At 44.0% G+C, this 14,339-nt stretch overlaps 1 protein-coding gene across 3 annotated transcripts in view; it reads left to right on the forward strand.

The window, feature by feature from the left end:
* Window positions 1-14,339, forward strand: part of gart (phosphoribosylglycinamide formyltransferase) — a 44,536-nt gene that overhangs the window by 15,487 nt on the left and 14,710 nt on the right. For all 3 annotated transcript variants that reach the window (XM_067993215.1, XM_067993216.1, XM_067993217.1), the window contains exons 8-14: window positions 1,179-1,266; window positions 3,603-3,688; window positions 3,845-4,013; window positions 5,517-5,748; window positions 6,950-7,056; window positions 7,806-7,915; window positions 8,039-8,237. In XM_067993215.1, coding sequence (XP_067849316.1) covers window positions 1,179-1,266; window positions 3,603-3,688; window positions 3,845-4,013; window positions 5,517-5,748; window positions 6,950-7,056; window positions 7,806-7,915; window positions 8,039-8,237 — 991 coding nt within the window. The remainder of the gene's footprint in view (window positions 1-1,178; window positions 1,267-3,602; window positions 3,689-3,844; window positions 4,014-5,516; window positions 5,749-6,949; window positions 7,057-7,805; window positions 7,916-8,038; window positions 8,238-14,339) is intronic.

Consider the following 14,339-nt stretch of genomic DNA (forward strand, 5'->3'; position numbering starts at 1 on the left):
GCAGATTGAGCCCTGATGACATCATCGGGCCCGATTGCAATTTTAACCAGAGGCCTGCGTGGATATGGTATTGTAGCTTCCCTGCCACACCAACCTAGCGGCAAGAGGAGACGGCCCAGAAAGGTAAGTTAATTTTTGTTTTGTTTCCTTATGGGCTAGGAGGAGCTGGACTGCTCTTCCGGCCCTCACAGGGAGACTTTGGGCCTTCCCTGCCCCAGGCTTCCTTCCCTGACTGTGATGCCCTCCTGACGCCCCCCCCCCCCCCCCCCCCCCCCCACCAAACCATTTACTTGTGCTGGGGACCATTCTTCCAGGTCCCCCAGCAGCGGCCTCCTGCTACCTGAAATCGTGCTCTTGTCCGCCTGCCAGCTCGTGCTTCCCATCAGGATTGGACGGGCGACTGACCATGCAGTCAAGGCCCAGGAGTTACAATCTCTCGGGCCTTATACTGCAGAAAGCCGGACGGTTTGCAATCCATCTCTGCCCCGCCCGCACGACTCCCGCCAGGAGTTAAAATAGGCCCTTGGACTTCATTGGTACCTGATTTCGTAGCATTGAATGCAGATGTAGTGTCTTAAGATTAGACGAGTGTATGAAATCAAGACTCGTTGCAATGATTTCCACTCTTAACTTATTCTTTTCCTTCCAATTATAATGTATAGTCTATTAAAACCCAACCTTGGCCTCGCCACCGACCCACTTGACTTGCCTCATCTCCTCTTGCACTTTTTTTTCAATGTTAAGTGACTTCCTGCACTATGGGCCTTGGCCCTTCACTTAATTTTACCAATTACATTTTTTTTTAACTGGCATTCACAGCTGAGTTTTTAATTGAAACAAGTTCCCCAAACACATTCTGTGCCAATTATCACTTGTTCGCCAATCTTGCTCGGAGAGGCTGCGATAGTGGGCAATTGCAATATCCCGCTAATGCAGGAGGAAGTTAAAAGCATCTTAAATTAACTACTCAATGCCATTCTTGATACATGGATGTAAATTGTTCCACTCTCACATGTCAGTGTCACTGTAGCATTACATGTATTCATCAAAATAATTCATATAAACTGACATCCAGGACTCTTATGCTTCCAATACTAGCTATGATTTATCTTTCCAGATGATGACCAGCCTTTTCTGTTTTTATAGATTTTTGTTTTTTTTTGGTTGTGGCTCTTTAGGTTTCCAAAGATGTCCTCCAAACTATCAAGGAAAATGTTCTTCAGAAAACTATTGATGGTATGAAACAAGAAGGAACCCCTTATGTTGGTGAGTGCTGCTTTATTTTGTAGGCCAGTATTTGTTAAAGCTAGAGTAGATTGGAGCCTCAAACTTCAAGAGGGTAAACAAAGCTCCCCTACTGGAACAGTGAGTAAAGCCCTTTGTAGGACTAAGCTAGAGTTCGTTTTATATCTGTGCTGAGTTAGTTGATCTCAACTGAAACAGTGCTTTGGGGACCACAGTTAGCTACTGCATTTTCTGAGCTACGTAGGGGAAAATCAACCAGAATTCCTGCTCCTGATTGCTATCTAGCCACTCCCACTAGAACATCTATGTAGTGTGTGTGGGGGCAGGAAAGGGCTCAGCAGTAATGCCCTCCAGGGTCAAATAATGCTCACTAACAAGGCTGACATGTAAACAGTGGCCACTGCTGGTGCCTGTGGAACTGCACCCTAGTGCCTTCAGCAGAAGGGAGAAATTTGTCACAAAATGTGTACAAGTGCTAGTATGTTACTAGCATTTAACTATTTTTAATGACTTGAATTCTGGATGCTTTTAGTAGCTTGGATGAACTTAAGAATGAGCAAAAATAAGTCTAGTGGTTATAGAACTGGACTAACAACCCAGAGGTAGAGTGTTCAAATCCCACCATGGTAAGTTATGAACTTGAATTTAGTAAATCAAGTAATTTGTGGGCTTGCACCATGGAGCTGCTAGATTGATGTAACCCAATGTTCTTCAGGGAAGGGAATCTGCCATGCCTACCTGGTCCATACCACGCTACCAGTGGACTCTTAATACCCTCAGGACAACTAGAGATGGGCAACAAATACAGTCAAATAAAAACAATTACATAGAATGTACAGCACAGAAACAGGCCATTCGGCCCAACAGGTCCATGCCAGTATTTGTGCCACACGAGCCTCTTCCCTCCCTACTTCATCTAACTCTATCAGCATATCCTTCTATTCCTTTCTTCCTCGTGTGTTTATCTAGCTTCCCCTTAAATGCATCTACGCTAGTTGCCTTAACTACTCCTAGTGGTAGTGAGTTCCACATTCTAACCACTCTGGGTAAAGAAGTTTCTCCTGAATTCCCCATTGGATTTATTAGTGACTATCTTATATTTAAGGCCCCTAGTTCTGGTCTCCCCTGTAAGTGAAGACTAGAACATTGTCTATACAACTACCCTATCAAACCCTTTCATAAACTTAAAGACCTTTATCAGGTCACCCCTCAGTCCTTTTTCTGTGAAAATAGCCCCAGCCTGCTCAGTCTTTCCTGATAAGTATATACCCCTCAGTTCTGGTATCATCCTAGTAAATCTTTTTTGCACCATCTCCAGTGCCTCAATATCCTTTTTATAATATGGAGACCAGAACTGTTCACTTTACTCCAAGTGTGGTCTGACCAAGGTTCTATACAAGTTTAACATAACTCATTTGCTTTTCAATTCTACCCCTCTAGAAATGAACCCCAGTGCTTGGTTTGCTTTTTTAATAGCCTTATTAACCTGCTTCACTACTTTTAGTGATTTGTGTACCTGCTCCACTACCCCATTTAGACTCTTATTACCGAAGCATTACTGGCCCCCTTATTTTTCCTACCAACATGTAATACCTTACACTTATCCATATTGAAATTCATTTGCCAATTACACGTCTATTCTGCAAGTTTATTAATGTCTTCCTGTATTTCATCGCAGTCCTCCTCATTATTAACTATACCTCCCCAATTTGGTGTGGTCCGCAAATTTTGAAATTTATACTTCCGCTTCCAGAGTTCAAATCGTTCATGTAAATAGTGAACAGTGTTCCCAGCACCGATCCTTGTGGATTACCACTTCCCACCTTTTGCCAGTGAGTAACTGCCTTTAATTTCTGCTCAGCTTTCTGTATAATCAGAACATATAGAAATGCAGTTTCTTCTGTTGCAGTTGGTATGTGACGCTGTATTTCTCTAGAGTAAATCCTTTGTTTCCCCCCACCCCCCCTCTCTTTTCCTGCCCCTCCTTCCACAGGCAAGCATCCTGTATGTGCAGGATATTCCAGTAAATCGTTTGCTATTTGTCCCAGGTAGTTCGTAACTATGGCAAATCAATCTATATTTTTCCTCAGAATCTTCAGTGACATGTTTCTTTTTGTGCTTCATATTATAAAAATTTTGGTGTGCAAATATTAACAGGCACAGCTCTTTCTCCCTGCACTCCGCCCCCCACCCCGGGCTGCCCCCAGTGCATCCTTCAATCAGACTTCACTACTGAGATCTTTATTATGCAAATGTAAAGTTCTGGGAGATGGTCCAACATGGTGAAATACAGACATTGTTTAAATAAGAGGTTTGCGTGAAGTAAATCAGTTTTCTTTTCCCCCCTTTCTTTCCAGGGGTACTGTATGCAGGGTTGATGCTAACCCGAGATGGACCTAAAGTGTTGGAGTTTAATTGTCGCTTTGGTGATCCAGAATGTCAGGTATGTTACTGCAATCTTATCTGTCTATGAGGAACGCGCAGTGATGTGTATTAAAATCAGGATGTGCGTTACATAATGTGCCTTTGTTATACATCTTAATTATTTTTCTCCATTTGAGTCTGAATACTCTCATGTTGATCCTTGATTGTGTTTCAGGTCATTCTTCCTTTATTAAAAAGTGATTTGTATGAAATAGTACAAGCAACTGTGGGTGGCAAACTTTCTAAAGTCATGCCTGCTTGGCTGGAAACCAGTTCAGCTGTGACAGTGGTGATGGCCAGTGGTGGATACCCAGGCAACTATCCAAAGGGCCAGGAGATCACAGGTAAAACCTACGGTGCAGAAAAGTCATGTAAGGCTGGTGATATTTTGCTCACCACTTAAGTTATGAAGTTGCAACTCTCTGTATCGGCAATGAATTACAGGGATACATCTGTGAATAAAGTGCCACAGAAAAGACGTGAGCAAAACTATTAAACTTTTGATAGTTCTGTAATTGTTAAATCTGCTGTAATGTACATTACTCCTGAATATATGTATGTTTGAGGTGAGTGTGTTAGGGACACATTTCGCGAAGACTTGGTGTTTATCCCGGAATAAACTTGCTGCTATTTACATGGATTTTTTTTTTATTAATGAGAAATCTAAATCATGTTTCATAGTGCATGACATCACCAAGATTGAAAGGAATAGGACAGAAAACAAGATAAATGGAAGTAGTAGGTGACACCAAACTTCATGAGTTTCTCTTTTTCCCCCCCCCCCCCCCCCCCCCCCGGCATCGCTTTTCCTCGAGGCTTTGGTTGCTATCTGGGGTAAAATACCACAGGTGCCCTCTAGACTTTGTCCAAGTTGCCATTATTCATGAGAGGCTCAGTTACTCAATGGATAAACACTTGCCCGGTCAGGGGGTGGACAAGCTCTTTGTTTTAAAAGCCTTTAGACATCTCCTGCAAAGGGTCAGCTAATCAATTATAAATGCTGTAGTCAAGGCAGTGATGAATTGAGCCATACGGACCAGGAAAGTCACAAGTTCGATCGCCGGTCTCAGCTGCTGTAATTGACTTTTATGCTCCTGAAATAAGAGCAAAATTGTCTAGGATTCCTATTCCTGATCACTGCTCAGTAATCTACTGGAAGTGTGGTATATGAACATTGGGCAAGCCTGTGATATCCCTTGGTCGAAAAGCTACTGATACTTGCTCTAGAGTGATGCATGAAGAGTGGCCATTTGGGTAGGATACTGGAGGGCTTCTGGTGCCCTTTGTAAGCAGTCATTGCCTTCAGGAGAAGTGGAGGGGAGAAATAATGGTGTGTACAAAAAAAAATAAAATAAAAGTCTACAGATTGTAGGAGAAGGCAAGATTGATGGCGGTGAGAAGTTTTAGTTTTGAGATCCTGGGGAACAATGAGCCTTAGTTTCAACGCAATGAGGATGCAAGGAGAGTACGTAGGGTGCCATATTTAGAGCTTGTGCAGGGCCTCCAATTCCGGACTCTTGCGCATCCCTGATTTTCTTCGCTCCACCATTGGTGGCCGTGCCTTCAGCTGCCTAGGTGCTAAGCTCTGGAATTCCCTCCCTAAACCTTTCCACCTCTCTCCTTTTAAAACTCTCTTTAAAACCTGCCTCTTTAGCTAAGCTTTTGGTCACTAAGCTAATATCTCCTTCCTAATATCTCCTTATGTGGCTTGATGTTAAATTTTGTTTGATAATCGCTCCTGTGAAGCGTCTTGGGATGTTTTACAATGTTAAAGGTGCTATATAAATGCAAGTTGTTGTTAATTAATGGCATTGTACTTCTTTGACCTAAATTAGTTTAATTTGCAGATTTGTCACTTGCGGAAGACCTGGGCCTGCACGTGTTCCATGCAGGTACTGCAATGAAGAAAGACATGGTTGTGACGAATGGTGGTCGAGTACTTGCAGTAACTGCTGTCAATAAGGACCTGATCAGGGCAGTGGCAGAAGCCAATAAAGGGGTAGAAACTATTAAGTTCCAGGGTGCTGTTTGCAGAAAGGACATTGCACATCGAGCCATTGCATTCGTAAATCAGTCCAGGTAGGTATCTAAATGCAAATAAATCTACACGAGGTGTAGTTCAGCGTGGGTTAGGAAGAAATGTGCTCTATCAAATAAGCAATGGTATTTTTAAAATTCTAAATTACCCGTTGCTTTGCTTTGCATTAAAACTTTAGATAGATATATAGCTATGTTTTATGAAAATACAAGAGATTCAGTGTAACAAAAGATCATTTAATGCAATTAAAATAGATTTATTAAAATTTTGGTTTAAACTCCCTCAATGCCGTAAGTGGGTAATGCATTGCGCTGTGTGCTGCTGATATGCATAAACTAAGCCGTTCTGAGATTGGTTTCCGATCTGTGGTGAGTTAGCTGATCTCGGCCAGAGCAGCAGTGGAGCCACCACATTAGATCATAGTGCTCATGAACTAGAGGGGGAAAAATCAGTCTGATCACTACCCAATGACTTCTGCTGGAAAATGCATATGTATAGACATCAGGTTGGGGGGAGGGAAACAGTCCAGGTGCACATGGAGGATGGCCATTTGGATGAGGTACCAGAAAGCAACACTGCCTGTCAAATCATATCCCAGCATGAGTCAATGTCTTCAAGAAAGAAGAGAGAAGACAGGAGGACTTTATTTTTGTGGCCTTAATGATCCACTTACAAGACAAGGAGCACTTCCTTGCTCCCTCCCAAATTAATGTACTGCTGTAAGGATTGTAAAGGATATAGATAAGCGAGCTCTGACAAATATTTAATTGGCTATAGGGATGCGACTTCTCGAGCAATGTTTAAATAGACTTTTCTTGCTAAAGGTTATCAAGCACCTCTAGTCAGCATTTTGGAGCTGAGACCTAGATTGTGAAATATTGATCTCTAGCTGAACACCGACTCCAGAAGTTTGCTTTCAGCAAATCAGGGCTCATATCACATCACTGAAGTTGCCAGTTCAAACACTTGATTTTATTTTTAAATGTGTCGTCAGCTGCTAGATGGGTTATCTTCTGGGCAGCCCAGCAGAGTGGGCACCACCAAACAACTCATCTCATCCACAGAGCCCAAAATGTTAAAGAAAGACAATTTATTTTTGTAGTAAATTGAAGCAGACTGGAAAGGAACATGATACAAGATTTCAAACAGTTTGTAAATTAATTTGAGTTGTATTTTGAAAGGATTTATATCTTTTATTTTCCACGTGTCTGCTGAACTTATATTTCATCTGTTATCCGCCAGTACTCCCTGCAGAGGAATGACTTACAAAGACTGTGGAGTTGATATTGCAGCTGGGAATGGTTTAGTCTGTTCAGTCAAACCATTTGCCAAATCCACCTCCAGATCAGGTAGGCTGGTGTCCGTTCTAAGTGAATCAAGCACCACTATAATCTCCTGTATTCTGAACGGATGTAATTGAACCGTATATACTGGGAAAAGGATACTGAGGAGAAAATAACATTACTGGGGGAAATTAATATTTTTTACATGGATTCAATTTCCTGTACTTCAAAGAAAATGTGACTTTAATATGATTCTGAGGCAGTATTATATTTAGAGGCAGTGATGAATTTGTACAAGACTTTGATTAGGCCACAGTTGGAATGCTGTGAGTAGTTTTGGACAGCCCATGGGAGAAGTGCAATGTAAATTTACTAGGATAATACCGGGGGATGAGCGGATATAGTTATGATAACCCGTGGGATGTATTCAATGAAGGTTAAAGATGGAATCTAACAGAGAGGTTCCAAGTTATAAGAGTTTGAGGGTAAACAGTTGAAGATTATTTCTGCTGATCAGTGAATTGAGTAACAAGAAGCAAAAACTTAGGCTGAGTACTAAAATCATAAAGGGGGAGGCTAGAAGAAATGTTCTCGCGCAAAGATAATTAAAATATGGAATGTATTACTGCAAATGGCCATTGAAGCTGAGTTACTCATAGCATTTACAAAGGAATTAGATAAGCACTATTAAATGTTCTAAGAAAATGCAAAGAAATGGAATTGAATAAATAACTCCAATGTGGAGCGAGCACTGCATGGGCACAGTGGGCTAAATGGTCGTCTTCTGCGCTGAAATCTTTCCTTTCTATTCCCAGGCTGTAAAGTTAAGCTTGGAGGATTTGCAGGCATCTTTGACCTAAAGGAGGCTGGATACTCTGATCCGATCCTAGTCTCTGGAACTGATGGCGTTGGAACCAAACTAAAGGTGTTATCTGCATGTATTCTAACTATAATTGGAGCAGAATTTTGTCCATTCACTATGGTGTTATTAATCTTCATTTCTTTTCTTTATTCTCTTCCTATCATAACCCATTTTGACTGTGGACAGGTTGCCTGGATGTGCAATAAACACGACACGTTGGGTCAAGACCTGGTGGCGATGTGCGTAAATGATGTTCTGACACGAGGGGCAGAGCCGCTTTTCTTTCTCGACTGCTTTTCCTGTGGTAAACTGGATGTGGATGTGGCAAAGACTGTGATTGCTGGTATTGCAGAGGCTTGTAAAATGGCAGGATGTGCACTATTGGGTAAGCCATTACGATTGCACTAATACTATTTCCGATAATGCTAATGATAGTGGTCAAAATGTGAATACACTCGGGACTGTTCTTTGCGTCAGTACATTACAAGTCCAGTGAATTAAGCTGATGTATTAGACCTGGTTCTGGTTAATGAACTGGGGCAAGTAAATGACCTGATTGCAGGGAAGCATTTAGTGGTCACAACATAATTATGTTTATAGAGTCAAAATGATATGGTGTCTGCCTTGACTCAGTGGTGGCAAACTTGCTTCAGGGACTTGAGCACATAATGTAGGCTGGCACTTCAATACAGTACCGAGTGCTTTTGCAATTTCGGAGATGCTGTCTTTTGAATGAGATGTTAAATCGACTCCTCATCTGCCTTCCCGATGTAAAAGATCCCACAACACTATTTGAAGAAGAGTAGGGGAGTTCAGATGGTGTCCCGTCCAATATTTATCCCTCAAACAAACTCACTAAAAGAGTTTAACTAGTCATTTATCTCATTGCTGTTTGTGGAAGGAAGTGACTAGTGGTGTCCCACAACTACTCACTATATTTATTAATGACTTGGATGACTCAATAGAGAGCTATATATCAAAAGCAAAATACTGCAGATGCTGGAATCTGAAATAAATACAGAAAATGCTGGAAACACTCAGTAGTTCAGGCAGCATCTGTGGAGAAAGAGAAACAGTTAACGTTTCAGGTCAATGACCCTGCGTCAGAAATGCTGACGAGCCCAATTCTGACGACAGGTCATTGACTTGAAACATTTTCTCCCTCTCCACAGATGCTGCCTGACCTGCTGAGAGTTTGCAGCATTTTCTGTATTTGTTTCAGAGAGCCATTTTTCCAAGTTTGTCGATTGGTGGTATAGTAAGTAGTGTGGACGGGAGCATAAAATTACAAAGAGACGTTGATAGATTAAGTGAGTGGGCAAAACTGTGGCAGACTGATTTCAACGCAGTTAACTGTGAGGTCATCCATTTTGGACCAAAAAAGGATCCAAGTATTTTTTAAATGGTGAAAAGCTAGAAACAGTGGAGGTCAAAGAGTTTTAGGGGGTCCACGTGCACAGATCACTAAAATATAGCGGTCAGGTGCGAAAAATAATCAAAAAGACTAATGGAATGTTAACCTTTATATCTAGAGCGCTAGGATAGAAAGGGGAGGACGTTTTACTACAGCTATACAAAGTCCTGGTTAGACCATATCTGGAGTACTGTGTACAGTGTAGAAAGGATATATTAGTCTTGGAAGGAGTGCAGCGCAGATTCACCAGAATGTTACCAGGGCTCCAAGGGTTAGATTATGAGGAGTGATTGCATAAACTAGGCTAGAATTCCCTGGGATATAGAAGGATATGGGATGATTTGATTGAATTTTTAGGATTTTGAAAGGAATTGATAGGGTAGATAGAGAGAATTTTTTTCTGCTGGTGGGGGAGTCTAGGGCAAGGGGACATAACCTTAAAATCAGAGCCAGGCCATTCAGGAGAGAAGTTAGGAAAAACTTCTTCATGCAAAGGGTAGTAGAAATGTGGAACACTTCCACAAAAAGCAGTAAATGCTAGCTTAATTGATAATTTTAAGTCTGAGGTTGATAGATTTTGGCTAGCCAAATTTATTAAGGGATATGGAGCCAAGGCGGATGGACGGAGTTACAATACAGATCAGATATGATCTCATTGAATGGCGGAACAGGATTGAGGGGCTGAATGGCCTACTCCTGTTCCTATGACCATGCTGTGTACAAATTGGCTGCAGGATACAGGGAAAGGGTAGGCAAATGAGATTAAAGTAGATGGTTCCTTTAATGAGTTTTCTGCGCACTCAACATTAGTGGGGAACAGTTTCCGTTTGAAATTTAAGGTGCTAATTTTTTCATGCTAATTTTCTCCCCTCTCGGTGTTGACTCTTTCCTGGAGTACAATTCCACAATAATTCACCTAGTGGAAAAGTTACAGAACTAATTTGGAGGTATGCTCCCAAGCAATTAGGAACAGTTGTTTTGCTCATACCACTCCCTTGGATGTGATGGGCTAACTCAGCACAGACATAATGTTGAACCTGGTTTGTCTGGCTCAGCATCTCATTCCTGCTCTTGCCCTGAACTGGAAAATTTCATCAACTTTGCTTCCAATTTCCACCCTTCCCTCGCCTTCACAAGGTCCATCTCCAACTCTTCCCTTCCCTTACTTGACTTCTCTATCTCCATTTCTGGGGAAGGCTATCAACCAATATCTATTACAAGTCCACTGACTCCCACAGCTACCTTAATTACACTTCCTCCCACCCCATTTCCTGTTAGGACTCTTCCCTTCTCCCAGTTTCTCCGTTGCATCTGTTCTGACGATGCTACCTTTCACACCAGTGCTCCTGATACATCTTCCTTTTTCCTCAACCGAGGATTCCCCTCCACTGTAGTTGACAGGCTGCTCAACCGTGACCATCCCATTTCCCGTACTTCTACCCTCACCTCGTCCCTCCCAGAATCATGATAGGATTCCCCCTTGATCTCGCCTTCCAGCCTCCACGTTCAACGTATCGTTCTCCACCATTTCCGCCACCTCCAGCGCGATCCCACCACCAAACACATCTTCCCCTCCCCTCCCCTTTCAGCATTCTAAAGGGACCACTCCCTCCGCGACACCTTGGTCCACTCTTCCTCAACCCCAACACCCGCTGTCCTCCCCACGGCGTCTTCTCGTGCGAGAGCAGGAGATGCAACACCTGCCCCTTCACCTCCTTCCTTCCCACCGTCCAGTGCCCCAAACGCTCCTCACAAGTGAAGCAGCGGTTTACTTGTCCTTCTTTCAATTTAGTATACTGTATTCGCTGTCCAGTGCAGTCTCCTCTACATTGGGGAGACCAAACGCAGATTGGGTGATCGCTTTGCTGAACACCTCCCCATAGTCCACAAGTGTGACCCTGATCTGCCAGTCGCTTGCCATTTTAATTCCCTGTCCTACTCCCTCTGTCCTCGGCCTCTTATACTGTTCCAATGAAGCTCAATGGAAGCTTGAGGTACAGCACCTCATCTTTCAGTTAGGCACTTTACAATTTTCTGGACTCAACGCTGATTTCAATAGCTTCAGACCATAACCACTGCCCCCATTTTTTCGGACAGCAGGTGCTGTATGGTTCTGGAGTTGCCATTTACAGCTCCTCTAGACCCATTTTTTGTTTCCAAAAGAGCATGGTAATGGGACAAGTAAAGAAACAATTATAGCATTTAACTTTTTTTTGACATTTAATCACTCGTGCTGTCCACCTTTTCAGAGACCTTCCCTTTTGGCCTTTCCCTGGCTCTGTACTTGCTTAAAAACTGTTTAATCTTCAACTTCTAGTTCTGACGAAGGGTCATCGACCTGAAACGTTAACTCTGTTTCTTTCTCCACAGATGCTGCCTGACTTGCTGAGTATTTCCAGCACTTTCTGTTTTTATCACATTAGATAAACCTGAAAGCCATCATGGAATAGCATTGAATAGCAAGTCATGATAAAAATACATTTTGGGACCCTTAAATAGGATATTAGTACTGATGGCCACAATGCTACATACATCAATTTTATGGTGTCTGCCATGTCATTTCTGGGCAAAATTGAAAATTAGAGTATCTTAAGTCACTCTTGTGTGTTCCCCATATGCTTCCCAGGTGCCAGCTTTTTTTCTATTCGTTCATGGGATGTGGGCGTCGCTGGCAAGGCCAGCATTTATTGCCCATCCCTAATTGCCCTTGGTGGTGGTGAGCCGTCTTCTTGAAGCACTGCGGTCCGTGTGGAGAAGGTTCTCCCACAGTGCTGTTAGGAAGGTAGTTCCAGGGTTTTGACCCAGCGACGATGAAGGATCGGCTATATATTTCCAAGTCGGGATGGTGTGTGACTTGGAGGGGAACGTGCAGGCAGTGTTGTTCCCATGTGCCTGCTGCCCTTGTCCTTCTAGGTGGTAGAAGTCACAGGTTTGGGAAGTGCTGTCGAAGAAGCCTTGGCGAGTTGCTGCAGTGCATCCTGTGGACGGTACACACTGCAGCCACAGTGCGCTGGTGGTGAAGGGAGTGAATGTTTAGGGTGGTGGATGGGGTGCCAATCAAGCGGGCTGCTTTGAACTGGATGGTGTTGAGCTTCTTGAGTGTTGTTGGAGCTGCACTCATCCAGGCAAGTATTCCATCACACTCCTGACTTGTGCCTTGTAGATGGTGGAAAGGCTTTGGGGAGCCAGGAGGTGAGTCACTCGCCGCAGAATACCCAGCCTCTGACCTGCTCTTGTAGCCACAGTATTTATGTGGCTGGTCCAGTTAAGTTTCTGGTCAATGGTGACCCCCAGGATGTTGATGGTGGATTCGGTGATGGTAATGCCATTGAATGTCAAGGGGGGTGGTGGTTAGACTCTCTTGGAGATGATCATTGCCTGGCACTTGTGTGGCGTGAATGTTACTTGCCACTTATCAGCCCAAGCCTGGATATTGTCCAGGTCTTGCTGCATGCGGGCACGGACTGCTTCATTATCTGAGGGGTTGCGAATGGAACTGAACACTGTGCAGTCATCAGCGAACATGCCCATTTCTGACCTTATGATGGAGGGAAGGTCATTGATGAAGCAGCTGAAGATGGTTGGGCCGAGGACACTGCCGTGAGGAACTCCTGCAGCAATGCCCTGGGGCTGAGATGATTGGCCTCCAACAACCACTACCATCTTCCTTTGTGCTAGGTATGACTCCAGCCACTGGAGAGTTTTCCCCCTGATTCCCATTGACTTCAATTTTACTAGGGCTCCTTGGTGCTACACTCAGTCAAATGCTGCCTTGATGTCAAGGGCAGTCACTCTCCCCTCACCTCTAGAATTCAGTTCTTTTGTCCATGTTTGGACTAAGGCTGTAATGAAGTCTGGAGCAGAGTGGTCCTGGCGGAACCCAAACTGAGCATCAGTGAGCAGGTAAGTGCCGCTTGATAGCACTGTCGACGACACCTTCCATCACTTTGCTGATGATTGAGAGTAGGCTGATCGGGCGGTAATTGGCCGGATTGGATTTGTCCTGCTTTTTGTGGACAGGAAGTACCTGGGCAGTTTTCCACATTATCTGGTAGATGCCAGTGTTGTAGCTGTACCGGAACAGTTTGGCTAGAGGCACTGCTAGTTCTGGAGCACAAGTCTTCAGCACTACAGCTGGGATGTTGTCGGGGCCCATAGCCTTTGCTGTATCCAGTGCACTCGACCATTTCTTGATATCACGTGGAGTGAATTGAATTGGCTGAAGACGGGCTTCTGTGATGGTGGGGATATCTGGAGGAGGCCGAGATGGATCATCCACTCGGCACGTCTGGCTGAAGATGGTTGCAAACGCTTCAGCCTTATGTTTTGCACTCACGTGCTGGACTCCGCCATCATTGAGGATGGGGATGTTTACAGAGCAGCCTCCTCCCGTTAGTTGTTTAATTGTCCACCGCCATTCAAGACTGGATGTGGCAGGACTGCAGAGCTTTGATCTGATCTGTTGGTTGTGGAATCGCTTAGCTCTGTCTGTAGCATGTTGCTTCCGCTGTTTAGCATGCATGTAGTCCTGAGTTGTAGCTTCACCAGGTATGCCTGGTGCTGCTCCTGTCATGCTCTTCTACACTCCTCGTTGAGCCATGATTGATCCCCTGGCTTGTTGGTGGTGGTAGAGTGAGGAATATGCCGGGCTATGAGGTTACAGATTGTGCTGGAATACAGTTCTGCTGCTGATGGCCCACAGCACCTCATGGATGCCCAGTTTTGAGCTGTTAGATCTGTTCTGAATCTATCCCATTTAGCATGGTGATAGTGGTACACAACACGTTGGATGGTGTCCTCAGTGCGAAGACGGAACTTCATCTCCACGAGGACTGTGCGGTGGTCACTCCTACCAATACTGTCATGGAGAGATGCATCTGCGACAGGTAGATTGGTGAGGACGAGGTCAAGTAGGTTTTTCCACTCGTGTTGGTTCATTCACCACCTGCCGCAGGTCCAGTCTTGGAGCTATGTCCTTCAGGACCCGGCCAGCTCGGTCAGTAGAGGTGCTACTGAGCCATTCTTGGTGATGACATTGAAGTCCCCCACCCAGAGTACATTCTGTGCCCTTGC

This window comes from Heptranchias perlo, chromosome 11 (genome assembly GCF_035084215.1).
Source record: "Heptranchias perlo isolate sHepPer1 chromosome 11, sHepPer1.hap1, whole genome shotgun sequence".
NCBI classification, from domain to species: domain Eukaryota; kingdom Metazoa; phylum Chordata; class Chondrichthyes; order Hexanchiformes; family Hexanchidae; genus Heptranchias; species Heptranchias perlo.